The 27,918-nt window shown below is 40.9% G+C and overlaps 4 protein-coding genes across 4 annotated transcripts in view; 2 read left to right on the top strand and 2 right to left on the bottom strand.

The window, feature by feature from the left end:
* Positions 1-1,622, top strand: part of LOC139063655 (uncharacterized) — a 3,406-nt gene extending 1,784 nt beyond the window's left edge. Inside the window, exon 4 of the mRNA XM_070546214.1 lies at positions 164-1,622. Coding sequence (XP_070402315.1) covers positions 164-973 — 810 coding nt within the window. The 3' untranslated portion in view covers positions 974-1,622. The remainder of the gene's footprint in view (positions 1-163) is intronic.
* Positions 1,623-2,313: 691 nt separating this feature from the next.
* LOC139063656 (uncharacterized) lies at positions 2,314-4,247 on the bottom strand. The gene is made up of 3 exons (XM_070546215.1): positions 3,521-4,247; positions 3,239-3,408; positions 2,314-3,171 (listed from the first exon to the last, which is right to left on the bottom strand). The coding sequence occupies exons 1-3, from the start codon at positions 3,681-3,683 to the stop codon at positions 2,536-2,538; spliced, it is 969 nt and encodes a 322-aa protein (XP_070402316.1). The 5' UTR covers positions 3,684-4,247; the 3' UTR covers positions 2,314-2,535.
* A 3,638-nt stretch (positions 4,248-7,885) lies between these two features.
* On the top strand, positions 7,886-19,113 carry agpat9l (1-acylglycerol-3-phosphate O-acyltransferase 9, like). The gene is made up of 14 exons (XM_070546213.1): positions 7,886-7,980; positions 8,360-8,549; positions 8,632-8,698; positions 11,365-11,513; positions 11,586-11,731; positions 13,486-13,560; positions 15,106-15,195; positions 15,272-15,365; positions 15,439-15,554; positions 15,746-15,801; positions 15,982-16,067; positions 16,158-16,286; positions 18,446-18,525; positions 18,742-19,113. The coding sequence occupies exons 1-14, from the start codon at positions 7,913-7,915 to the stop codon at positions 18,857-18,859; spliced, it is 1,464 nt and encodes a 487-aa protein (XP_070402314.1). The 5' UTR covers positions 7,886-7,912; the 3' UTR covers positions 18,860-19,113.
* A 2,175-nt stretch (positions 19,114-21,288) lies between these two features.
* myl7 (myosin, light chain 7, regulatory) lies at positions 21,289-23,686 on the bottom strand. Its single transcript, XM_015973162.3, has 7 exons — positions 23,544-23,686; positions 23,336-23,437; positions 22,166-22,241; positions 21,961-22,065; positions 21,808-21,886; positions 21,668-21,716; positions 21,289-21,575 (listed from the first exon to the last, which is right to left on the bottom strand). Exons 1-7 carry the CDS (start codon positions 23,628-23,630, stop codon positions 21,471-21,473), a joined length of 603 nt encoding a protein of 200 aa, XP_015828648.3. The 5' UTR covers positions 23,631-23,686; the 3' UTR covers positions 21,289-21,470.
* Between the last annotated feature and the right edge of the window lie 4,232 nt (positions 23,687-27,918).

Below are 27,918 nucleotides of genomic sequence, written 5' to 3'. Positions count from 1 at the left end.
TAATGGTCTTATTCATGCATGTGGTGCTTTTTTCTCTTGCAATAACAGCTATAATAAATCATTATTTATATAGTATTTAAGTGATTATCCATATGTAATTGCTGTAGCATTCCTTTAATACTGAAGTTGACGTTTGGACTGATATATAAAACTGTCATTGCAGACACCAAATACAGAGGAGGAATGGCTGGATATTTCACAGGATTTTCAACGGAAGTGGCAGTTCCCCCACTGCCTTGGAGCCTTAGATGGGAAGCACATCAACATTCAGCCCCCGGCTCACAGTGGAAGCATCTTCCGTAATTACAAGGGACGGTTTTCGGTGCTAATGTTGGCTGTTGTTGATGCAAAGTATCGCTTTTTGTATGTCAATGTCGGGGCACAGGGTAGAGCATCAGATGCTGGGGTGTTTGCAGAGTCGGATTTTAAGCAGGCACTAGACAGGCACCTTCTTAGTATCCCTGCAGCAAAACCTCTTCCAGGATTGGACATCCAAGCCCCCTTTGTGTTCCTGGGTGACAGCTCTTGTCCTTTGCGGGCAGACCTCATGAAGCCGTACTACGTTCGTCAGATGGATAATCAGCAGAGAGTTTTTAACTACCGGCTTTCTCGAGCACGCAGGGTGGTGGAAAATGGATTTGGAATACTCGCCAACAGGTGGAGAGTACTCCTCACCACCATAATGCTCAATGCAGTCAAGGTACAGAAGGTGGCCTTAGCTTGCGTTTGCCTCCACAATTATTTGCGGGAGATTCAATCTGACACATATACGCCTGAAGGCCTGATTGATTCAGAAGATGCTGAGCACAGGCTTGTGGAGGGTAACTGGAGACTGGATGGACTGGGAGCTATGCTACCTCTTCAGCCTGATAGACCCTGCAACAGCTCCAAGGCTGCCAAAGAAATCAGAGACAGACTGAAGAGCTACTTTACATCCGCCGGCGCGGTTCCATGGCAGAACAATTTTATTTAAACTCGGATGTCGTATCCTGTGTTTTGTGTATTTAAGTGTCGTATTTTCTATGTGGTTTTCCTTCAGTATATATCAGGTGGAACTAGAAAAACCAGAATATAGTGCAAGTTGATTTAATTCAACTCATAAAGTGAAACTAATGAATGAGATAGACTCATTCCATGCAAAGCCAGATCTTTCAAGCCTTAATTTGTTGTAATTGTGATGTTATGGCTTACAGCTTATGAAAGCCCCAAATTAAAGATTTCAACCAGAAAACTGTGAAAAGGTTCAATACTCTAGGCTCAAAGTGTCATTCTAGTCAGCTAATGAATCTTAAACACATGCTAATGATTCCTGAGCCTTTAGATGGTCTCACAGTCTAAGATGAATTATTGAAATAAATGAAGCATATTCTCATTTATCCAGTTTCACCTTTAAATGACTAGATGTGAAACAAACAGAACATTTAGACTGAACTGCCTTAACTTTGTAATTTTATAAATAAATGTTTTTTCCAGTGTTTTATTTCTTAAAATGCGTACGTGTTAAATGTTTAGATTTTTTTTATCTTTGGGCATTTGTTACATTTTCTTGTTGTGAATGGTATCGCTGCTGTCACACTAAAATCTTCCCACTGATGGACAATAAAGGGATTTTATATTCTGTATTTAATTTTCATATCCCTGCTTGACAAAATGCTTTCATGCCTCCATATTTCCATGAGAGAATCACCTAAATGTATTCAACCTGATTGAGCCATCTTAAAACAAAAACAGATGTCACTTTATTCTTGGGATAGTGAAACTATTCCATTCATCTTCATTACTTATTGTAATATTATCAAAGGTAAGCTAATATATTTGGAGCATCTTGTTGTTAAAGGCCTTACTGAACAGAATTATATTAAAAACCACAAACTGTCTAGTTTAAGTGATATTTATTTGTGTAGCACCTTTTCTCAGGAGAAAAACGAAAGTGCTTCAGAATAAAATAAAACAAGATACAAAATGTAAGACTTAAAAATGGAATGACATTTAAAAACACGCCCCAGCTCTAATTAAAAGCCTGCCTAAAAAAATTGATCTGCTGGTTTTTTAAAATAAAATTATAGAATCAACGTAAGGATGGGAGAAACACACTGATCTAAAAGATCGGTCTCTTTTGGTCTTAAAATGAGGTCGAGGAACAACCAATAGCCATGTTCAGATGGTCTCAGGCTGAGAGGGGGAGTGGTGGTGTAAAACACCCCAGATGCAGGCCAGAGCGTCACCACGCAGAGGGGAATGCAGTGAAATACGTGTTGTATTTCTATGAAACTCCAGCTTTAAATTTTGAAGTAAATACTCAGTTTGAGGTCAGAAAAAATACATTTGACTTTATTATTTATCTGATGTGTTTGATTCAGTCAAACATCTTACTTCAGGCAACGTTTCACTAACCAATGGGAAAATTTAATAACAGAAAGTGAGTAAAAATCTACTAAATTGTAACAAATTAAGCAAATATATATATATACATTTTTTGCAGCTACAAAAACTTCAGAACTATAAATAATAATGTACCCTGGACATTTACTGTAATCAGTCATCGTCTTCTAGCTTTATGCAACATATCTGATCGTTATTTTGAAGCTGGTGATTTGGTAGCAGCTGTGTATGTGTCAAGGGTGGAGGAGTGTGTTGAGGTGGTGCATGTGGAGTTGTGTATGTGTTTAGGGGGTGTGGTTGTGTGTTGGTTATATGTAGAGAGGTGGGTACGGGGTATGTGGGTGGCAGCTGGTACGAGTTCGATGGCCGTGCATCGATGTCATCATTCTCCTGAGCCTCATATAAATCATTCATTATTTTTCGCTTTAGTCTTGTTTTTATTAAAGGGTTTTTGATTAACCTCAACTCCTCTGCTACTTGTGCTCCAAAGTTGCTGTCGCTGTTGGCACTGCTCGGTCTGCTTCTACCAGCCTGAAACGCCGTCGCCATCTGCTGTAAAATTTTCAATTTTTCCATTTCAATGGCGTCAGCTTTTGGTTCAGTCTGGCTTTTCTTCGGCTTCTTAGCTGGACGCGGAGGAGACACGTAAGGAGAAAAGTCTTCGTCATCATTTAGTGGAATGGACTGCTCCTCCACAGATGTTTCCTCAGACATCTGTGAGACGTCATCATCTGGATCGCTCAAGGGTTCCCTCTCTGCAGCCATGGCATCTTTAGTTGGCTGATAAAGCTTTAAAAAAAAGAAGATTTTAGACATGAAACTACACCGCTGAGAGAGCAGTCAGCGACCTACTTACGGTGCTCTCAGTGGCACGCTGGGTGACATATTTCTTCAGAAACATCAATGATTTCATGATCCATCTTTGTTTGTTGGTCAGGGTCTTCTCTCCACTCCCACTGGGGTTAACTTTCAGAATCTTGCTGTACTGAGTTCTTAAACTAGTGGCCCGCATCTTTACTTCCTCCACTGAAATTACCAAACAACACACACACACACGTTCGCTTCGTGTCTTGCTCGTACACGTGATTAGTAAGAATGAATGAACCTAACTTCTACGAGCAGCTAGCTAAGAACCTACCAGGTATATCAAGTGCAGACGCGATTTCTGCCCAACTCCGCTCCTTGTCGTTTCGGTTATGGTATGTTCTACACGAAACCTTGTACAAACATTCACGTTGTTGCCACAAACCGACGAGCTGGTCTTCCATCTCTGAGGTCCACCGGAATTTGTGGTACGCCATGATAGCTGTTTTGATTTTCGTGGCGTTGCTCCGTCGCCTCGGTTTCGTCTTCCTTCTTTGTTTTGTTTAATGACGGTTGGAAAGTAAAGCTGAGGTGCAACAGCGCCACCAACTGGAACGGAGTGTGGATCGGGACCAAGAAAACAGTTTTATCTTTTTTTTCATCAAGGTATCGCGAATAAATAAAATGAATTTTTCTCTTCTTCTTCTTCTTAAAGATTAAAGTCCCATTTAGTCGTCACACACACACACAGGTGTGTGGTGAAATTCAGTGGCGGCTGGTGAAAAATATTTTTGGTGGGGCTGTGCTATTTTTTATTTTTAAACAAACTTGTGCTTTCTGAGCTTTGTGCACAACTCCACTATTTCCTGAATTAAGCAAGCTCTTTTATTTCCTGTCTTACATCATTGGACAAACTGATTAATCCAGGTGTGTCTGACTATTGGCATGCTGCCTTGCGGACCAAGGTTGAAAAATACTGCATTAAATTGCACATAAAATAACACGACCATAAATGGTAAATAGGCAATGCAAGAGGCAAGTAACAAAAACATTTGGTTTAATTTCAACATTTGAGTGAACACGAAAAATTATGAGCAGGTCACTGTTACAGTAATGGTAGTAAACACCACTTAGACAAAATGCCATAAATTTACACTGTTAAATATTTCTGGAGTGTTGTGCCAAGGTCAACTTTATACAAAGATCAAGTGGATGCATTTGTGTGTGTGTGTGTGTGATACCTCATTTGTACAGAAATTTTGCCCTTCTGTCCTTCTGAGTGGCAAAGCTCTCGATTAGCTTTTTATTGAAGTCAGGAATGTTTGTGACAAGCTTGTTTTTCCATGGAGAGCATGGCAAGAGCATTCAGCCCATCCTGTGTCATGGTGTTCCTCAGGAAAGTCTTAATCCTCTTTAAAGTAGAAAAGCACCTTTCTGATTCGGCTGTGGTCATGGGTGTGGTGACAAGAATCTTCTTTTGCATGGCTCAGGATGGTGTGAAAAACCTGTCACATGATAAATAAAAAAACAACAGATAAGTACATAGGAAACACTTTTATAGGAAATAATGTCATCAGTATCCTCTTACAAATGTCATATTTCCTAGTTTTTGGGACAATAAAACATTTCTGATTCTCAATCAGATGTTTTTACATTTGAGGTAAAAACATCTGATTGAGAATCAGAAATGTTTAATTGTCCCAAAAGCTTGGAAATTTGTTTGCTGCAGCAGAAGTGTAACAAGTAAACTGGAATCAGATTGATGTATGTACAAATTTACATGAAATACACATTTACGTGATTAAATATGTATAATAAGTATGTGTGTTGAAATTAGTTTTTACAGTTATTGCACATTAAACATGTTATTAAACAAATGTCCCGGTTTGTGGGACAACCAAGGATTTCTGATTCTGATTGTCTTGTTCACAGAAATGTAATGTACAGCTTACCTCTGCACCCAGCTGCTGTTGTTCCCTGCATGGCAACGTTAGCTCTGCTGCCTAGCATGGCTAGCTTCACCGTGTTGTTGTCCATGTGTGCCCGGGATGACTCGTGTTTCTTCCCCTTCTCAGAAAAATGTTTCATGTCTGTAACTCCTGACTCATCCATGCCTTATCTGTCCCAGCCGTTTTGAATAACAAACACGGAAAGCAAAATAATGCATTAGCGTGATTGCATCCAGCTAGCCAAGCCAATTTCGGGAGAAGCGTCGTGTGTACAGTTTACCTCTCTCCTTCTCCTGCTGGCTTATCTTTACGTCGGGCTGATCTGGTCCAAGCTCTTTGACATTAAGTTTTTCCACCATAGTTCTCCTCTCGAACGGATACTGGAGGAGACCGAACTGAATTCAGTGGCTGCTGAGATCCGGTATCCATGCTGGTTGTAGTCACCAGCGGCGTCCATGTTACATCTGCGTCACGACCAAAAACGACTCTGCCGAGTTCTACCGAACACCAACGAATCCTTTGGCGGTAGCTCCATCGCCCATCATGCTTCTGAAACGTTCTGAAACAACGTCGACGCTGATTGGATACATTCCCATTCCTACCCTTTGATATTCTTGTCAGCAATTGGACAGCTGGTCCCGTCCTGTTTGGGCGATTGAAAAACAGCACACACAGCCTCCACCGCTCGGCAGAGACCGGCAGAGACCAATATATATATATATATATATATATATATATATATATATATATATATATATATATATATATATATATATATATATATATATACATATATATATATATATATATATATATATATATATATATATATATGATTTATTTTTGTTACAAAACACACAATTAACTTAGAATATGTGATTATTGTTAATTTTATTTATTTATTTTTTAAAATAAAAATTAAAAACACGGAAAAACTGGGAGGGCGGCGCCCTATCGCCCTCTACTGGCCAGCCGCCACTGGTGAAATTTATTCTCCGCATTTGACCCATCCCCTGGGGGAGCGGTGAGCTGCAGACAAGCCGCGCTCGGGAACTATTTGGTGGTTTAAAAAAGCTTCTCAATCTGAACTTCTTCTTCTTCTTCTTCTCTGTGATGTTGGTTCTCAGTTAACAAACAACAAAATAATGCAATATGTCTGGAGTGTGGATACTCACACCACTTCACCAGAAAAAGGAAAGACTGGCGACTGGGTGGTTGCCACACACACACACACACACACACACACACACACACACACACACACGCACACACACACACACACACACACACACACACACACACACACACACACACACACACACACACACACCACTTTTTCTGCTCTCTCGTGTCCTCAATGGAAACATATCTGGATTTTATTTATCAGATGTGATTTTTGGAAAATCTTGCATACCTCTACGTTTTCCCATCATTCCCAGTTGTTATGATATATTGCATTGCTTTGTTCTGTGTAAGAAGGTTTATAGCAGATAAATGCACACAGAAACCACCGAACAGCAAGACAGATGTGGGAGAGAAATCCTGCCAGCTGCAGAGGTTTGTTCACTCTCAGCTGGCAGAGAGAGAGAGAGAGAGAGAGAGAGAGAGAGAGAGAGAGAGAGAGAGAGAGAGAGAGAGAGAGAGAGAGAGAGAGAGAGAGAGAGGAGAAAGAGGGAGAGAGAGAGAGGGAGAGAGAGAGAGGGAGAGAGAGAGGGAGAGAGAGAAAGAGGGAGAGAGAGAGAGGGAGAGAGAGAAAGAGGGAGAGGGAGAGAGAGAGAGAGAGAGAGAGAGAGGGAGAGAGAGAGAGAGAGAGGGAGAGAGAGAAAGAGGGAGAGAGAGAGAGAGAGGGAGAGAGAGGGAGAGAGAGAGAGAGAGGGAGAGAGAGAGAGGGAGAGAGAGAGAGGGAGAGAGAGAGAGAAAGAGGGAGAGAGAGAGGGAGAGAGAGAGAGAGAGGGAGAGAGAGAGAGAGAGAAAGAGGGAGAGAGAGAGAGAGAGGGAGAGAGAGGGAGAGAGAGAGAAAGAGGGAGAGAGAGAGAGAGAGGGAGAGAGAGAAAGAGGGAGAGAGAGAGGGAGAGAGAGAGAGAGAGAGTACGGTCTTAGTGCCTCTCAAGATAAAAATCACGAGGCGCTTCACAAGAACAAAAATACAAAAAATATATTAAAACGTTTTGTTTTAATTATTTAAAAATATCATAAAAATGAGAATTATACAAACTTGATAAAAAATGTGAGGAAAGAGAAAAAGAAAAAGTGAGAGTTAATCTGGTGAGTTTTTCAACAAAAATAAACCTTTTTCCTCCTTTCTGTGAGCTGGAATTGTAATTAAACACGGGTTAGATTTATTGTAATAAAAGACGCTGTTTTATTTAGAAATTTTGCAGGATTTCTGTGCAATTTTGCATCCAAATCCAAGCAAGTATATTTCTGTTGTTTTAAGAAACAGCACCAGATTCTGCTGTGCCTCTTTCTGGTTTACAGATTAAAAAGAATGCTGAACCAGTCCAAGAAAAACAAACTTCCCAGAAGTTGAAGCCTTCGTGCTCCTGGTACCTGATCCAGGTTGACTTCATGATTGTGTAATTTTAAAAACGTGTATTTAGAGTAAAAATATTACATTTATCATATTTAATGACCAAAAACTTTGAGCTCTTTCAATAGTTGATGTCAGTTAATCACGGAAAGACTTCCGCTGGCCCTGTCCACGTGTCTGTAGTTCGGTGTCTGACCACACGGGGGCGCTGCTAAGTCCTGATCTATGAACTTTGTTCAAGTAGTAAATGGGCGTGTCCTCTTCGTGCGCTCACTCCTCCGAGACAAACACTGGACATGGGAAGGAGTGTCACGCGTAAGTTGAGTTGGTAGATTTCAACAAAAATTTAAAGGAAATGATCAGAATCAGTCAAGTATTTAATTACTTTTTAAGTCTAAACCTAATTTGGTCATTTATTGATTTTTTCCCCCTACAGGCTGGTATTTTACGTATTGATCCGTGGGTTTTTTTGAGGGGAAAAGGGACATTTTGAGGATTTAAACTAATCTAAATCAGCTGTTTTGTCTCTGAGAGATTATTAACTTAGCTTCTGTTTTACCTTCATTGTTTCTCAGCCTCGAAACGTCTCCTAAACGCCTTTAAACACAAATCTCAGCCCAGGATGGACTATTTATGTGATGTATTTAAAGGAAAAGGAGGATTAAAGTAATTTGGTGTCATTTATCATAATCAGGACCACACTACATCTGAGCCACAGGGCTGCTGTTGAACCTCAGGAGATGGAGGAGTTCTGGGCCGGGGTCCTTTGGGCCATGAAGATCTGGCTGTACCTTGTTGTCAGCCTCATCATGATGCCAGCTATGTTTGGATTCTCTCTTGGAATCTCAGAGACCTACATGACCCTCCTGATGAAAACTTTAAAGGTGCCGACACACAGCGCTGCGTGTGTGAAGATGTGAGGTGTTTATGTGATCATTCATGTCTTCTGTGTGTCCTCCACCTCAGTGGGCCACTATGAAGATACAGAAGGCAAATGCAGAAGAACAAACACTCAACGGCCCTTCATCTAATGGTGAGTCACTTTTATCCTTCATTGCGGGCTGCAACACTGGATTTCCTCATTTTGTTTCACAAGTCCAGACACGCATGCTGTAATGAAATTCAGGTTTTGAATGAAGATCCTCTTGCGTGGTGCATCTCTTTCACACTGCAGGTTTAAATCATTTTGTTTTACTGTAACAAACCTTTTCACTGAGACTTTGCTAAAAACAAGGTGAAGCTGCTGTAAGAACTCTGCCTTCGGTATCTTAGACATGACTCAACTGCTTATCTGTTGCAGCACAGGGTTGTGTTCCCTCCACAGCACAAGATGTTGGTTTAGTCAGCAGAATGTGACCCCTGCAAAGTCCAAAGTGTGTCTGTGGTGCATTTTAATTGTGGATAAGGACGTCCCATAGTGAAAACACCAGAGAAGGTTTGGATTAGGTGTTTTATTGACAGAGTTTGGCTCTTAAGGTTTTGGACTTTGTCCACTTTGTTATCAGAGTCCAACTGTTCTCAGATCAGATGGAAAGTTAGATTAAAGATGGGTAACACTGAAAAGCCATTTATAAATGATTATTTCTGATTAACTCTGAGTTTTTAATGCAGACTGAACATGAAAATAGTCTCCTACACCTATCTCCTACATTAGCTTTTGGTAGAAAATAGATGGTGAAAGTCTAAGATTAGAAAAGCCTGACTGACCTACGTCACACTGTTGCGTAACATTCATGGACTCACCCATCTTGACTCATGATGGAGGGGCTGTTGTTGGTTTAGCATCAAGGAAACAGCAGGGAAGGGCTCAACTAGTAGAAGCTAACAGTTAGCATTAGCAACTCCACCACACAGCATAGCTCCTCCCGGCTTGAGTTATGTGTGGAGATGAAACATCCATGTTGCAGTGCAAACAGAGTCAGTGGTGGAGTCGTGTTGCTGTTGTCCAATCAGAGGAGAGATGCCCACATATCAGGAAATAAGACATCAAATCCTGCCGTGCTCTCCTCTGATGTGGCATTCAGCTACTTCCTGAAACAAGCACATGAGCTTTTTTCTCCTGAGTACAGCTTGCAAGGCATCAATTCCTCATAGAGACCATTGCAAATATAGTGATTAAATGAGTGTCCCACAACTTTAATGAACTAGTTACATTGTATTATATTGGTGTTGCAGTTTAAAAAAAGGTCTAAACATGAATGAAAATTGAGCTTTTAGCAGCAGATGCTAATATTAAATTCTAATTCTAATTCAAAGATACTTTATTAATCCCAGAGGGAAATTAGAGTTTCAGTACACACAATTCAGAGATCAGACATACATGGGCAAGACACATGACAAGAATTGGTGACTGTGGTCATTCACAACCCGAGTCGTGCTACCTTAATAGAGATCAGAGGGTTACATGAGGATTGGTTCAGGTGGAGGGAAAAAAGCACTTCAGAGTTACCCTCCACCAGGAGGGCAGCTTTGTTCTGCAAAAAACACCTCAGACAGATATGCAACAGACTTCAGACATCACAACATAAGTGTCCACTAGGTGGGGTGGTGGGTTGGGACTATCCCCACTTCAGTTCCTGCAGCCACGATAAGCAGCGCATGTCACCTCAGTGTGGATAGGGGGAGGAGCATTGAGGGTTGGAGGGTTGCAGTGACCCTGGAACGATTCGGCGGCCTTCCCGCAGTCCCGCCCGGGCTGGGATAGGTGACAGAGTTGAGTTGCCATAGCGACGGCACATTCCACATATCTTCTGAGGGGGGAGTTTTCGTTGGAGCCTTGCAGGCTCAAGGGCACCAGATTCCGATTAGAAATTCCTCTCTGTCTTACAGTTTGTTGGTCCTCAACCTCTCAAAATCCCAATAATGGACATTAATCTATCCCAATCCGTGCTGATTCGTCCACTCTATCCTTGATGGCATCCATCTTTTGTGCCAAAGAATGAATCTCGGCCAAAGTCCCAAGCTTACGATTCATCTCGACAATTATGTGAGTCTGTGAATTCACAGCGCGGTGCAAACCATCTCTGAGCTCCGGGATCAGGCCAATATTCCTCGACAGCTCGTTAATTTTCCGGTAAGCCAGGAAGCCTCCAAGGCCAAAGAGCAGGAAACCTGACACCAACACCACGAATATCCACACGTCTTCAGAATCCTCCACAGACAGCTGAGATAAACAAATCAAGTTCCACTGTTTCCAGGAGTCCATGAGGTGTCCAACTGGGTCTGTCCCGGCAGGACATCCGGGAGCCCCTTCTCCCGTTCTCATCGTTGAAAACATTTTATCAATCGCGTTGAGAGACCAGCTGACGAGATCCATTTTAGTGAATTTCTGTTTCCAGTTTCCAGAAAAATGCAGAAGCAGCCGTGCACCCAGAGACAGACAACGGCCTTGAGGATAAGCTATGGAGGAGAGGAGGAAAAAAGCGTCTGCACCCTCCGAGAGCCAGAAGAAGAGCATCCTAAAGTGCTGCAGAGCTGCAAAGTTTATATTTTTTTAATGGCTTATCGCTTTAATTTGCTGATAATCAAGTTTCCTAAAAGTACTTTAAGTGGAATATGTTTGGAAAGGAACTTTTGTCTTTAGAAATCTGATCGTTTACTTTCAGGATATTCCGAGGAGATAAGACCAGGCGGATCTCCAGACCGACTCTTACCAGATGATTCAATTTTACTTTATTTCTGCTTCTGTGTGTCTATCAGGCCTCATCCAGAGGGGAAATGGCTCCATGGAGAAGGAGCTGGAGGAACTTAGACGCAGTAGACCCAAACCACCTGTGGGTGGTGACTTCACCCTCAGCGACTGTTTCTATTTCACCAGAAGAGGGATCGAGAGCATTGTAGAGGATGAGGTGCGTTGTTCACTTAAGTTTTGCATTTTGTTAAATTCTGATGAATTAATATCATGTTTCTCCTCTTTCTAGGTGACCCAGCGGTTCACCTCTGAGGAGCTCGTCTCCTGGAACCTACTGACTCGCACCAACAATGATTTCCAGTACATAAGTCTGAAGCTGACTCTGGTCTACGGCCTTGGTATCGTGGTCAGATACTGCATCCTTGCTCCACTTAGGTAAACAGATACGGATTTTATTTAGTTTAATTGTTAAATGATAACATATTTAAAATTAAAGTGTGTGAGCCATTTGATTGGTTGGACCTCGGCTGGTTTCACTGGAGTTGCTTTTCAGGATGAAACCAGGTCAAAGGTCATATTGACCCATTATGGGCGAATCTTATATGATCTTTGCACTATTGGAGTAAAATAAATGCCTTAAAACTCAGACAATTCACTTTAAGGAAAAAAGGAAAGGTTGGAAAGTCGCTTCATTATTGTGTAAAAATAAAGAGTACTACACATTTTCCAGATTATGATAATTAGGACATTGGAACAAGCAAACTAGGCAAATATGACATTAGATGAACTTGGGCCACAAAAGCCTGCAACTTTAGCAAAAACCTGAATAAAATGTTGTAATGATGTAAAGTTAAGTAAGCAGCCTGCTCACTCTGCTGTAAAAACACTAATAATTATTTTATCAGCATCTTTCTACAAGCAAGCGTTGGTGTGGAGCTCTCAGCCAGGGGCGGATTTAGCTATTTGGCGGCCCAAGGCGAACACAGACATGGGGCCCCCTTACACTAAATTTTTGACAATCTTATCTTTAACTGGATTTGTAAAACTCTACCCTCTTCTGCTGTGAGTTATTTTTCCTTTTTTATTGGACCTCCAGTTTTTTCCTGTCTTTCCCTCTCTTTGAGTGCCTTCAATATTTGCTCTGCTTTCTTCTTCCTGTCAGTGCTCCTGTGCTTTTGCCTTTCCTTTTTTATTTTTCTATACTCCGTTTTGGTCTATGTTTTCCTCCCTTTAAAAATTTTCCATTGTCTTTCCTTTCCTGCTTCCTTATGATGTTTACTTTGAAAAACGACGTCACTTTTGGAAGTGAAGATGAAAGCTTTTATGAAGCAAGCTGCTTCTTTCTCTTATTGGAGCCACCAGGATAACTCCATGTCATGCTTCATGTTTTGACTATTGCTTCGAGTTTGTTTCGAACGCTACTGTCTCTTCTTCTTCTGCTTTCTCTTCTTCTTCTTATTTGTGGTCTTATGGCACTTGGCAAAGAACAATTTGGTGCATTACTGCCACCAACTGGACTGGAGTGAAATGACCACCAATCACTTCCTGTTTGTTCATTGAGTCTTAAAGGAATGGTCCATTGTGGCATTAGCAGAGGGGTGCTGGCAGTCAGGGCTAGGAGGCCCCCCAACATAAGGGGGCCCCAGGCGGCCTAATGGTCAAACCGCCACTGCTCTCAGGATTGGCCCAAATTTGCATCAGAACAGCAGACACAGTCTGGCTGAGAAGGAAATGAGTCTAGGTGTTGCAACATCTGAGTCAAAGTTCAGATCAGAACCTCGTCAGAGCAGTTTAAGCTCCGTGAGCTGATGGTCCTGGGCCCTAATTTCATGTGGGACACCGATAAGAACGTTTTTTGGGCACCTTTGTAACATCCAGTTACAGCTGTTATTTTCTAGGGTGGATTTCAGTATTTCTAACATTGTTTTTCATGTAATGGTTCAGATGTTTTAAATAATACTAAAGAATAAATAATGTAAATAAAACCTGAGATAAACAAAATCACTTATGTTATATTTCTTTTAGCATAATCTATCATAAAAACACAACAATAGAATCAACTTTTGAACAATTTTTAAAATCAGTTTTGCTACATTTTCTATTGTTTGCCCAATCTTTTGCCTTCTGACTGCAACTGTTTTTCTTTTATACTTTAAATGCTTTAACAGATTGTGCTCTTCGCTCTCCAGGATAACGCTGGCCTGCATCGGTTTGAGCTGGTTGGTGATCGGAACATCAGCAGTTGGATTACTCCCGAACTGGAAGTGAGTCCTAAATGCCTCTTTAAAGAGCAAGTCACCCCCTACCAGAGTCTTACTCTACTCACACTTACTGTTTGAAAAATGCACCTAAAGGAGGCATGGCCCGGCAGACAGCGAGAGGGCCGCTGAGGCAGTCATTGTGTTCACATGCGCATCAGAAAACGGAACTTTTGCCCTAAATAGACCGACGTCCTTTTTAGCTCATTCACCGCCAGCCGTTTCCTGATCAGAAAGTCCTTCGCTGCCATCGTTTTCCGCATTTTTACTGTTTTTTTTAGAGTCACAGAACGTTGCGCGCTAGGATGATGTTGACTCCAAAACAAAGAGTAGACTCACCTCTTACATCAGGAAGAATCCGCGCATTTCGGGCGTCATCCGTTCTTTCATAATCCGTTATTGAATTGTGATCGGCAGAACCTTTTCCGGTTCGCGCCTCACTTCTTTTACGGCAGCGGTCCAAAACGATCTCCTAACACATGGATTTTCTGCTTCCTGATCACGTGACGTGTGACGTACGCAGATGAAGATCGGCTTCAGAGCTGGGATGTTTGTTCTCACGGTGCGGGGGCGCGTTCCGACGCCCACACAGTAAAAAAAAAACATGCAAATGACGACTTTTGCATGTAAACGGCTCAGTCGAGCTGATGCGAGTGAATTCCAGAAGCGACGAGACTGCAGAAGTGGTCTTCTTCTATCATCACAACGTAACACGTGTAACACCTTCCAACCGTACAGTACATATGCTGCAGCGTTGTTGTCCATTCCTTCCACCATTGTATACATCCTGTCATAACTTCATCTGTTTCACTCCCACCGGCATTTGTTTACTATTTGTTTTGCTATAAACTAACCGGAAGAGCTCCGACATGAAAGGGCGCATGTCGCCACCTACTGTACCGGAGTGGAACAAGCTAATTTACATAAAGGCTCCCAGTTTATTACTTCGAAGCACATGTAAACGCACTGAGTGACTGACAGCACACACACGCACGCACGCACGCACACACATACGCACAGCTCGCTCTTGGAGTTTTTCTGCTGGAGAAACAAGCCGTTAACAAGCACACACGTGACGCTCGGTCAGAGGAGCGGATAAACACCAGCACACTGGATGATTTGACCTCCACTTCATTGACTAGAAGAAAGCGAGGTGGACATTTTTTGAATGAGGCAAGAGGCTCTGAGCCATATCGTTTTTTTTATCACCTGGTGAATGGCTTAGCCAGCTGGGGGCGTGGCTGAGACTCGACTGCAGTCCAGTGCAGTGCAGGAATGTAATATGGTACTGGAAACATCACTGGGGACCTCTTAGTAAATAGCAATGACTGATTCAAATGTAGTGCAGTGTAGAGGTTTAACCTGAAAAGTGTGCAATACTGATGGTTTTAGTGTTTTAAGTGCAATACTGATGGTTTTAGTATTTTAAATTTTAAACAATATGCATTAAAATGTCGGCAGCACTTTTAGACACTCATTTATACTGTTTCAGAGAAACCTTTAACCAGACGGGAAAAAACCTGCTTTCTCTGATTTAAATGTTGATTTTAGGATAAAGTTGTGGCTCAGTGAGTGGGTCCACATCATGTGCTACAGGATCTGCGCTCGAGGCCTGTCTGCTACCGTCCACTATCACAACAGGTAGCTGGATCTGAAATCGCCAGGAACAAATCTCCAGTCTCTTTTCATTTTTAAACATGTTTTTATTTTACGACAGAGAAAATAAACCAAAGAAGGGAGGAATCTGTGTCGCTAATCACACCAGTCCGATCGACGTGGTGATCCTCTGCAATGACGGCGGCTATGCCATGGTATCAGGAGAAGCCAACATGCTTCACAGATTTAAATTAGTTCATTTTTATTTATTTGTCTAATCATCCTAAGGTGGGTCAGGTCCATGGAGGGCTGATGGGGGTTGTTCAGAGAGCCATGGTGAGAGCTTGTCCTCATATCTGGTTTGAGAGATCGGAGATGAAGGATCGCCACCTAGTGACTAAAAGGTTCGGTGCTCGTTGTGATTCAGAAACAAGTCCTCTCTCTTCTAGCTGATGAAACCTTTTAGATCTTTTGAGTCTTTTTTCCAGACATGATTAAAAACTCTCAGAAGAAGCTTGTTATTAGTTTCTAGTTGGATCACATGTCTATATTTATACGAGGAAGAGGTTTCCATCACCTTTTGTTCTGCTTCCAGGTTGAAGGATCATGCGACTGACAAGAAAAAGCTACCCATATTAATATTTCCTGAAGGTTTGTGCGACCGCGTTACTTTGATGTTTGTGTCGTCCGATGAGAAGCCTCTGAGGGCTGTTACCTCAGCTGGTCCCAGAAAGCAGCCCGCTCACTCAGACGTGACAAACAGGCAGATATTAAATGTTAACCTGGATGGAGCTCAGTCCATCTGTTCTCGTTCATGTCTGATTTTTGCAGGAACCTGCGTAAACAACACGTCCGTCATGATGTTTAAAAAGGGAAGTTTTGAAATTGGAACTACGATACACCCCGTAGCCATCAAGGTACCTCACTCGTCTGCGTTTTAAAAACAAAAACCTTTCGTGTTTCTGCACACATAACTTCATCTCTGCATGAATGTGAAAATTTGCCAGTATGATCCAAAGTTTGGAGATGCTTTCTGGAACAGTTCCAAGTACAGCATGGTGAGTTACCTGCTGAGGATGATGACCAGCTGGGCCCTCGTCTGTAACGTCTGGTACCTGCCGGCCATGCACCAACAGGTAGGTCTGAACAAAGCACCTGCACTTGTTTTGGTGTTTGCATGGTTTTATTGCCAAAATGCAGTCAAAAATTTTTATCATCTATTTCTACATTATATCTGTTTTTCATGGAAATGTTAAGAATTAACATAAAACTTTATGGATTGAAACATCTCCTGCTCCGCACCCAAATCTTACGTTCACATCAACTTAAAGGGACATTTCTTTCATTCTGAAGCATTTTCTGTGCAACAGGAATCAATCGTTGGTATTTATCCGGGTTTAATTAGCTTACTGAACAGCCTCGGTTCTGAGAAATGGTTTGTGTTCAACAGGAGAGCTAAATGTTAGCTAGACAAACCGTAGCGGTAGCAAAATGGTTTTGCTTTGCACGTTGGTGTGGCCACGCTAGCCTCAGCAGGTCTACCATTGGCTCGGCTAAGTTTAGGCTGGGCCAATCGCAGCGCTCTATGTTCACTGGGCAGGCTTGGCTTTATTACAGCAGAGCTGCAGTGTAGAAAAACAAAGATGGCGGCGGCTCAGGAACAGCGCTCGTTTTAAACAGGCTTGCCATCAACTTTGGACCATTCTTCTTCTTCTTCACTGGTGTGTGGTAGACTGTCCTAAGGACTGATTTTTGTCACTATGAATGTGTCTCGCCCTGATTGGTTCTAGCGCTGTCCCTTTGTGTGCAGAGACAGTTTGAAAGACAACCGTAGACTCCGCCCCTGCGACTGAGTTTGGTCTATGGGTTGTAGCCAGACTATAATTTTACATATAGAATGGCTTGAAAATGCACTTCCTGTTTATCAGTGAGTCAGTTTGACAACATTTTAAAATGTACTTCTGTTGAAAATAACCACCAAAAACCAAAACTGGTGAAAATGTTTTAAAGACTCTCCGTTTTAGTCGGGGCTGAGTGAATTGCACTGATCTGCGTCCAGAACAGATTGCTGTTGTCTGGAAAAAAACTCTAATCTAAATTTGAGAAGGACCTTTAATTATTTTACGCAGAAACACCAGATTTCTAAATGACCAACAAATCCTTTTAAACAAGACTTTTCACACATATCACACAGAAACACATCCAGCACCATCATTTCAAACATGGGGGCCCCTCAGGGATGTGTGCTGAGCCCCCTCCTCGTCACTCTGCTGACCCACAACTGCACACACCATTACACAGCTCTAACCTCTTCATCAAGTTTGCGGATGACACAACAGTGGTGGGTCTCATAAACCACGGGGATGAGACCGACTATAGGAACGAGGTGAGGCGCCTTACCACATGGTGTGCTGACAACAACCTCTCTCTAAATGTGGTGAAGACCAAGGAGATTGTTGTGGACTTCAGGAGAGCACACACTCAGCACGCTCCTCTGACCATTGACGGTGTGTCTGTGGAGAGAGTGAGCAGCACCAAGTTCCTGGGTGTGCACATTACAGAGGATCTCTCCTGGACGAACAACACCATAGCACTTGCTAGGAAATCACAGCAGCGTCTCTTCTTCCTCCGCAAACTAAGAAGAGCAAGAGCACCAGCCCCCATCCTGTACACTTTCTACAGAGGCACCATCGAGAGCATCCTGTCGTACGGCATCACTGTGTGGTTCGGAGCCTGCAACGTTTCATGCATTAAAACCCTCCAACGTATAGTGAAAGCAGCAGAGAAGATCATTGGGGTCTCTCTCCCCTCCCTACCAGACATTTACAGCACCCGCCTCACAAAAAAGGCCCTTCGCATTGCGGCTGATCCCACTCACCCAATGCAAAGCCTCTTCGAGCTGCTGCCGTCAGGGAGGAGACTGAGGAGTCTCAAGGCCAGGACCAACAGACTGAAGGACAGCTTTATCCATCAGGCAGTTAGGAAGCTAAACTCCCTCCCGGCTCTCCCCCCTCTCCTCTCTTTTCCCCCACAGTCTCTCTGAACTTGGTTACTGTTTTTATACTAAATGTTTATTTTCTATCTAGCGAGAGTTTGAGAGTAACGTAATTTCAATTCTCTGTATGTCCTGTGCATGTGGCAGAAGTGACAATAAAACTGACTTTGACTTTGACATTTGACCCTAAATGGGAGATTTACTGGTAGAAAGCTGAGTCCAAGGGTGCAGCTTTATTTACAGATTAATTTCCACATCACAAGAAAAAAACACAAAAAACTTTTTATTTTAAATTCCCAGGATGGAGAGGATGCTGTCCAGTTTGCCAACAGAGTGAAATCAGCCATAGCTCACCAGGGAGGGCTGGTGGATCTACAGTGGTGAGCTCGTTTGTTTTAGACCCTGCTTCATGAGGACATTAGCTTCCTGTTGGCCTTATTTGGAAATAAACTTTTCATTTTTATGGATTTGTTTCTGCTTGTCTTTACATTTAGTAAGTTTAGCTGATTCCAACACATCCTCCAAACTGAAGCCCGGGTCTCAGCAGGCCTAACTCTGTGATGTGATTTTTAATTTGAGATTTGAATGCTCTGCAGGGACGGAGGTCTGAAGAGAGCAAAGGTGAAGGAGACCTTCAAGGAGCAGCAGCAGAAGAAGTACAGCAGCATGGTGGTGGGAGACGACAGCAGCAGCAGCAGCAGCAGCAGCGACTGAGATCATTTCCAGCCGGAAGGACAAACCCTTCGACTGAAGAGTAGCAAATAAAATCCTTCACATCATCCGGACCCAATGCTGTTTAGCCAAACAGGCTTTTGTAGCTCTGATTTATCTCAGTGGGGGAAAACGTGCAATATTGAACATTATTAGAGCAGAGAAAAAGGAAACGCTGTTTATTTTTAATACTGCTCACGATTTGTTGTGATAAAAATATCTGTAGATTTGTGCTTAAAGAACTAAGAAACTGGAAAGTGTTTGTCTTTATTTTCTTTTTTTATAGAAATCAATTTTAGCTGACAAACTGTGTAAAGGGGCATTTATGCCGGATTATTCATCATAAAAAATACATTTTATATGGAGGCAGTATTTTCCAAGTAACTTCTTAATTAATACTAATTAGCACCAAACCTTGCTAATAGTTTTCATTTGAAGACTCGAAAATAAAACTCAGATTTTACGTTTAAATGTAAAAATGTTTTCGTTCTTCAAAAATTCATCTGAGCCTGCAAAACCAACTCCTGGTTAATGAATAATTATTTATCGATTGTGTGAAAGTGCAGTTAATTATTAAGATTTTTATAATATGACACACAGCTTAGATGTTTTGGACGTCTTCCTTCCTGAAGAGAGACTCTTACTGCTTCCAGTCTTCTGTCTTTCATCCTTTTTGGTCCCTGAAAGCCAAACAAACAAGCATCACCTTTCAGGTATTCCTCTAAATCTTTTCGTTTCTGTAACGTTTGTGTTCTGACCGTCACTTGTGTGACCATCCAGATGCGTGCCATCCTTTGTTCTCTGTGTCAAATCAAAAAGGGTCTTTATTTCACACAAGTTTTAGCAGTTAGGGAGCCAAAAGATGGAATTATTTACCTGCAAAGAATTGGTTTTGTTCTGTATTTGCTTGAGTTCTTGGTATCTGCAAATATTTTAGAAAAGAAAAATATGAATATTGAATATTTTTGTATTTTTGTGCACGTGTGCAACTCACTGTAGCAGGTAGGAGTCATATTGATGGAAGACGGGTTGATCCTTCAGGCCATCAGGTGCCCATCTTTTGCTCGTGTCCACTCCTACATCCACCCTCCCTGATGCTCCAGATGCTATCGGCATCTCTGCGAACAACCACACCTCGAGAGCCTGAAATAAAAATCTTTCAAAAAGAATTTGATGACGAAGAAAAGCTGCCAACGTTTTTGTTGCAGATGCTGCGGAACGATGAGCTGCTCTTTTGCAGAGTTTCACACAAAAGCTTGTTGCTGTTGCTGCGTGAGCAGGAAAATGTGGCAGTGGAGTTGTAAGGGGTGTTTGTTGGTGTATCCATGGAAACTGAGCTCCCAAAAGAGGGTGGAAACAGGGGTAAGGCTTTTTATCCAAACTCTACATTTTAACTTTTAGAAAACACTCAAAATAAAACAACAGCAATACATAAATCGATAAAAACGCCATCAGGGAGATGTTCACCACTTGTTCTGAACAGCACCCTAAAACCTTTTTTCCTACATCTGTACTTGACATGCACGTTGTCTAAACTCTGAATGTGTGCTTAATGATTAAATCTCAAGCAGAAAGCTATAGTGGTTTTGGAAGTCTTGAAATTTTAATGTCATTTCGGTAATGTACTTTTTGTGTAAGTCTGCAGTGTATGAATTCAGAGTCAAAAAGCCAATTAATTTTGTTGTTAATTAAATTTATGATTTTTTATTTATTCTAACTTTAATAATTCCGAGAATAAAGTCAGAATTCTGACAAAAAAGTAAGACTTTCTGAGATTATCTGACTTTAATCCCAGAATTCTGATTTTAATCTCAGAATTCTGACTTGTTTTTCCAGAATTCTGAAAAAAAAGTCAGAATTCTTACTTTAAAATCAGAATTCTGGGAAAAAAAGTAAGATTTTCTGAGAATAAAGTCAGAATTCTGGGATTAAAGACAAAATTCTGACTTTAATCTCAGAATTCTGCGGGGGGAAGTCTGAATTCTGTTTCTTTTATTTTCTTTTTTCACATCAGTGGCCCTAATCCTCATCTGTATTTAATCAATCACAATTTAATTATATATTTATTACATTACAAAAGAATAAATCCCAATATTTTTGTGGGTATTTTGTGTTGCAACAACAGGAAAAGTAAACTCAAAACTGTAACATTTGAAACAATAACTGAAATAACTGTTGGAAAATGAGTCTTTTTTCCTCCTGAAATGTGAAGTGAATGTATTGGATGCATGGGACTTTTGTTTTAAATGAAAAGAATGACAGGACAATTTATCACAGTGACCAATTTGGTGTCCCACCCTAAAGTTTTCATTGGCCCCCTCTGAAATTTTTCTTGGGGCACCACTGAAAACACTTCCATGCTTAGTTAAACTCCACCCAGGATCTGTTTCATTAAACTAAATTTGACCAAACTCCACAAAGAGAGCTCTGCATGCTTTTGAGAAATCCAACAGTTTATTTACAGCAACACCTGGTGGACCAGTCATCAGCTTAAATTCAATCTTTGCAGAAATTTGATGTGTGATTCATCATTTTTCACCATTTATTCAATGATGACCAAGTATTAAGAAACAGTCTAAAGTTTGTTTGCATAAAGAAAAGAGACATTTTGTTTTTAGGATTCTTCCTTCTCGTCTCCATGTGTGATGATGTAGCAGAGCTGCTTGTAGTCTATGTTTCCAGTTGGGTCAATCGGTGCAAGAGCAAAGGCCTGATCCACCTGCAAGTTCATAAAAGGAACAGCTTTCTCACCGAATTCAGTCTAAAACTTAAATGTTATTGTTTTGATGTGAAAATGAGGAAAAACCAAACCTCTTCTGCTGTGAACTTATCAGCCTGGTTCATGAGTAATCGCTTAAACCTGGATTTAAAAGACAAGAACGTAAAAGAGGATAAATTAGATGCTGTAATGGCCGGAAAAAAGGAAATTTGAAAAATCAAACGCATCTTACTCATCCTTATTCACAAAGCCTGTCCCATTGGGATCAAAGGGCTTGAAAGCAGCAAGAATGGTGTCTTCAGGGTCGGTGCCTGGAGGAAGAACATCATCGGAGGGTTCTTACAGATGTTTAACATTGAATTGTATCACCTGTAAAGTTTCCTACCGTTGAGTTTTTCTCCAAAAAGGGACAAAAACACAGTAAAGTTGATGGGTCCCTTCCCTTCACTCAGCATGGCCTCCAGCTCCTCGTCTTGGACGTTAAGTTTCCCTGAAGAACAATAAATAAAACAATGAACTGTTAGTTGGTGGTCTCAGCATGTCCATTAACCCTGATGAAAACAGCAGAGTGATTCTTAAATGTTAAGCACCGAGCTGAGCGTAGGTCTCCTTCAGGTCCTGCTTTTTGATCACACCGTCTCTGTCCTGATCAATGCAGCCAAACGCCTGGAAGACCAATCAACCGGTCAGTCAAACTTTATTTATAAGGCACCTTTCATTCACTAGATACAATAACTAAGTGTGTCACAGAAAACAAATACATGAGAGCATGGACGTCATTTTCACTTTAGAAGGGGGGGGGGGGGGTATCCTTACAGTATGCTCTAATGGGAAACAGGCTTCAACACAAACGGTTGTTTTCTGCTTGGTCCTAGAGCTCAACCAGTGTCAATTTAATATAGCGTAATATTGTTTTTGGATGGTAAAAAGTGCAGGGGTCAAAACTGGACTTTGGATAAAGTGGGGGGGACATGTCCCCCCTGTCCCCCCCAAAATTACGTCCATGCATGAGAGCTGCGACAGACAAGAACACACGCAAAACACCGGGTAGTTCTAAAGTTTTTAAAGGAACTAATTAATTAATGAGGAAACGTTAGATATTAATATTAATGAAACATTTTGTATTAATAAATAATAAAAAATGGGGCATACAGAATTATATACATTTAAATATTTTATAAAGTACATAAATAAATTTAAAATATGTGTTGTACATTAATAAATACATTTGTAATGTAATACGAAAGTAGAAAAAAATCAAGGTGAAATTCAACAGAGGATTTGTTAAAATATAATTGAATTTATGGCTAAGAATCCAGTAAATTAAAAGATAAATAAATTATATGATATGTGTTCCATGTTTACATAAATATCAATTACATTTAAATTTAACTGAATGAACACGTTTTAAGTTTACCAAAATATTCATGTTATTACTCAACATTAAAAATAGTTAATTAAGTCATTTATTTGGATTCGATTCAACTTTTTCAATAACATTTTTTGTCACTTTGGCAAACAAACCAAACAATAAGACCTAATATTCTATCTTTGATTTATTAAAGTAAGTTTCATCTCATTTCTTATTAGAGTGCAGTCCTTGAATACGCAACTTTTTTTTCATCGTTTGTATTTTCTTTCATGAAACATAAAAAAACAAAATCAACTAAATAATATGAAACTTTATTCGTGTTTAAAGATCACTGATTCTACATGTTCGTCATGAAAAGTGTCAAAGTGTTAGAAGGGAAACAGGGTACCTCCTTAAACTCTTGAATCTGCGACTGCTCAAACATGGAGAAGACGTTGGAGCAGGACTTCTGAGCTCCCCTCTGTCTCTTGTTGGAAGCCTTTTTACTTGCCTGGAGGTTTAAACGCACAACTTTTGCACATAAATCCTGGTTTTATATCAGTAAAATCAGGTTCTTCTGCTCAATAATGTCTGAAAAGCAATCAAATGTGACTCACCATGTCTGATTGACTGTGGACTCTCGGCTGAGGTGCGATGCCGGGGTGGGTTTTATGTACGACCCCTCTTATCGGCCACACTCCCATAATAACTGTGTTGGACAGCAGAGTCCCTTACATGGTCTGCTCTGTGTCGCTGAGGCGATGTGATAAGAGGTGCAGCAGGATTCCTCTGGACTCAAAACAGAGATATGAGCAAAGGGCTGTTTAGGGAGTGTGACCTCTGACCTTTCACAGCCACTTCAAAATAAACCTTCAATCTTATTATTCATGCTTTGCTTAGGGCATCTTGTGAATTTAGTAATCCAAGAGGAAGATCGCAGGTCAGAACAAGAGAATGCTTCCTGCTTTTTGGTGCAGACTGGCATTCTTTATTATCCTTGTTGTGACTTCAGATCATCTCTTGGTTCATCTGTGAATTTTATGTTGGATTTTTTAATTGTAGCTTTTTTTTGGGAGGGGGGGGGCACAATGTGCACAATGCGCACAATGTGTATGCACGCACGCACGCGCGCACACACACACACACACACACACCAAGCAATGTGTCAATGGCTACATTGTGATTGCTGAGTAAATATTCTATTTGGTGAGATATAAACTTTATTGTATTTATCCTAGTGGATCTATTATTAAACGGATAAACTAGTAGTAGCACATCCAACGTCAAGGAAAGCAAAAAGTTATTATCAGGAGAGGGAGAATGTTTAAGTGGTTAGCAGCAGTGTGCTAGTCGATGGCTCCCTCCATGAGGCCACCACAGCTCAGCAGAACATCGTTGTAGCTTCTTCTGGGGAGAAAAACACTTAGAGAGAAAATAAAGTTAACAGCTGAAATAGCAGGAGATAATATAGTTAAAGAGCAGATAGTAGAAGAAAGCAGTAGAGTGTGAAAAGTGGTCAGTGTGTCCTCCAGCAGTCTAAGCCTATAGCAGCATAACTACAGAGATAACTCTGGATAACCAAGCCTTTTAGATGGAGGCATGTTGGAGGCAGGGCAAGGGAGAGCCGTCTTTACCGACTGTACACTCCACCTCCCTCTACTCCCCCACTTGTCCAGATCTAGGCGTACATCAGATTTTAACCATAGGCCCTAACAAATAAAAATGTTTTAAGCCTAGTCTTAAAAGCAGACAAGGTGTCTGCCTCACAGACTAATTTTAGATATTCTGGGAACCACCAGTAAACCTGCAGTCTGAGAGCGAAGTACTCGGTTAGGAACGTATGGAACAATCAGATCACTGATGTATGATGGAGCTTGATTATTAAGAGCTTTATATGTGAGAAGAAGGATCGTAAAATCTATTCTGAATTTAACAGGTAGCCAATGTAGGGAAGCTAAGACAGGAGAGATATGATCTCTCTTTTTAATTCTCATCAGAACTCTAGCTGCAGCATTTTGGACAAGCTGAAGACTTTTAACTACATTCTGTGGACTTCCTGAGAGTAATGAATTACAGTAATCCAGTCTTGATGTAATAAATGCATGAACTAGTTTTCCAGCATCACTCCTGGAAAGGGTGCTTCTAATCTTAGCAAAGGTGGAAAAAGGAAATCCGACAAACTTGTGAAACCTGGGATTTGAATGACATGTCCTGGTCAAAGATAACACCAAGGTTCCTTACTTTGTTCTTGGAGATTAATGTAATGCCATTCAGGTCAGGTGATTGACTCAGCAATTTCCTTTTCTGGATTTCTGGTCCAAAGATGAGAACTTCAGTCTTGTCTTGATTTAAAAGCAAAAAGTTTAGAGTCATCCAATTTTTTATGTCCTCAAGACAAGCCTGTAATCTACCCAACCGATTAGGTTCATCAGGGTTAATGGATAAATATAACTGAGTATCGTCAGCATAACAGTGGAAGTTTATCCCATGCTGTCTAATGATTTTACCAATTGGGAGCATATATATAGTAAAAAGAAGTGGTCCAAGCACTGAACCCTGTGGTACTCCACAAGTAACCCTGGAGTATGAAGAAGATTTGTCATGTACATTTACAAAATGAAATCTGTCAGACAGGTAGGATTTAAACCAGCCTAGCGCTGTTCCTTTGATCCCTACAACATGTTCAAGTCTTTCTAAAAGAACATTGTGATCAACTGTGTCAAAGGCAGCACTGAGATCTAACAAGACTAGAACAGACACAAGATTCTTATCTGAGGCCATGAGAATATCATTTGTAACTCTCACTAATGCAGTTTCAGTGCTGTGATACTCTCTAAAACCAGACTGAAATTCCTCAAACAGATCATTAGTGTTTAAATGCTCACATACTTGGATGGCCACTATTTTCTCCAGGACTTTGGATAAAAATGGAAGGTTAGATATTGGTCTATAATTCTTTGGGTCATCTGGATCCAGAGAAGGCTTCTTAAGTGAAGGTTTGATTACAGCAACCTTAAAATCCTGTGGTACGTATCCATTTACTAAGGATAGATTGATTATATCTAGAATGGGGGCAGTAACCAAAGGAAATGCTTCTTTAAATAATTTGGTTGGAATTGGATCCAAAATGCAAGTTGAAGGTTTAGATGAAGCTAATATTTTTGATAGCTCTGAAAGCTCAACTGGATCAAAACGGTTCAAGCACAGATGAGGTTCTACAGATACCTCTGATGCTGCCTCACTTACTGAGGAAGAAGAAATCGCATTAGGGAGGATGCTAAAGATTTTGTTTCTAATAGAATTAATTTTACTTGTAAAAAATCCCATGAAGTCATTGCTGCTGAGGGCTAAGGGAATAGATGGTTCAGAGCTATGATTCTGTGTAAGTTTAGCAACTGTACTGAAAAGAAATTTAGGATTATGCTTATTCTCCTCAATTAATGCTGAGAAATAAGCAGTTCTAGTTTGTCGAAGCTTATTTTTATAAAGCACAAGACTATTTTTCCCGGATAGGTAGGCCTCCTCATGGTGTGTAGAGCGCCATGTTCTCTCCAATTTTCTAGAGTTTTGTTTTAAAGCTCATAAATGAGAATTAAACCGGGGAGCCAACTTCCTGTCCCTAATTACCTTCTTTTTTAAAGGGGCAACATCATCTAATGCCACACATAAAGAGGAATTAACATGATAAACTAAGGCATCAATTTGTGAGGGGCTAGAAATGAAAATATTGCCCTCTGCTACGTTACTCTGAGATGCTGAAGATTTGTGGAACAGTTGATTTAAAAGATGCAACTGCATTGTCAGATAGAGACCGACTATAGTGAAATTTATTTTCATGTCTCGAGAACTCAGTTATAAAAAACTCAAAGGTTATCAGAAAGTGGTCCTAGAGGACTGGATTATGTGGAAAGATTGTTATTTCCTCACACTCTATGCCATAAGTCAGCACAAGGTCCAATGTATGATGGCAGGAGTGGGTGGAGCTATGTATTCTTTGAGTAAAACCAACTGAGTCTAAGATATTACTAAAGGCTACATTGAGGCTATCATTTTCAATGTCCACATGAATGTTGAAATCCCCCACTACAATGACCTTATCAGTATTTAGCACCAAATCAGATAAAAAATCAGAGATCTGATCCCAAAACTCAGAGTAAGGGCCTGGTGGACGATATAAAACTACAAATAAGAGTGGTTTTACAGTTTTGCAATCTGGATTAGGAAAACTAAGAATAAGATGTTCGAACGAACTGTAACTATTAATTGGTAAGGGATTGATTTTTAAGTCCGAATGAAAAATGGTTGCCACTCCACCTCCTCGCCCTGTACTTCGAGCAATATGATGATTTAAATAATTAAAAGGAGTTGACTCGTTTAAGCTAACATAGTCCTCTTGCTGCAGCCAGGATTCTGTGAGAGAGAGCAAAGAGATGTGATTATCACAAATCAAGTCATTAACTAACAAAGTCTTAGAAAAAATGGATCTAATGTTCAACAACCCACATTTAATTTTTCTAGTTTTCTGCTCAGTTGAATTTGTTCTAATATTTGAGATTTCCATGATTTGCTTTATTAAGCCTGATATTTAATCTGTGTGGTTTTGGCCGTGGGCAGGACGCTGTCTCTATGGGGTAGTGGGTGGGTAACAGTACAGAAGCTGCAGAGGGGTGGGTTAAACTACGACTCTGCTTCCTGGTCTGGACCCTGGGTAGTCATGGAGGACTAATAAAACTGGCCATATTCCTAGAAAGAAGAGCTGCACCATCCAAAGAGGGATGGATGTCGTCTCTCCGCATCAGACCAGGTTTTCCCCAAAAAGTTTTCCAATTATCAATGTAGCCCACGTTGTTTTCAGGACACCACCTAGACAGCCAGCGGTTGAAGGACAGCATGCGGCTAAACATGTCGTCACTGGTCCGATCAGGCAGGGGGCCAGAGAAAATTACGGAGTCCGACATCGTTTTGGCAAACGTACACACCGAAGCAACATTA

The sequence above is a fragment of the Nothobranchius furzeri genome, chromosome 17 (assembly GCF_043380555.1).
Source record: "Nothobranchius furzeri strain GRZ-AD chromosome 17, NfurGRZ-RIMD1, whole genome shotgun sequence".
In the NCBI taxonomy this organism is placed as follows: domain Eukaryota; kingdom Metazoa; phylum Chordata; class Actinopteri; order Cyprinodontiformes; family Nothobranchiidae; genus Nothobranchius; species Nothobranchius furzeri.
Note: the sequence above shows the minus strand (reverse complement) of the source record. Positions and strands in the feature narration are given on the sequence as shown.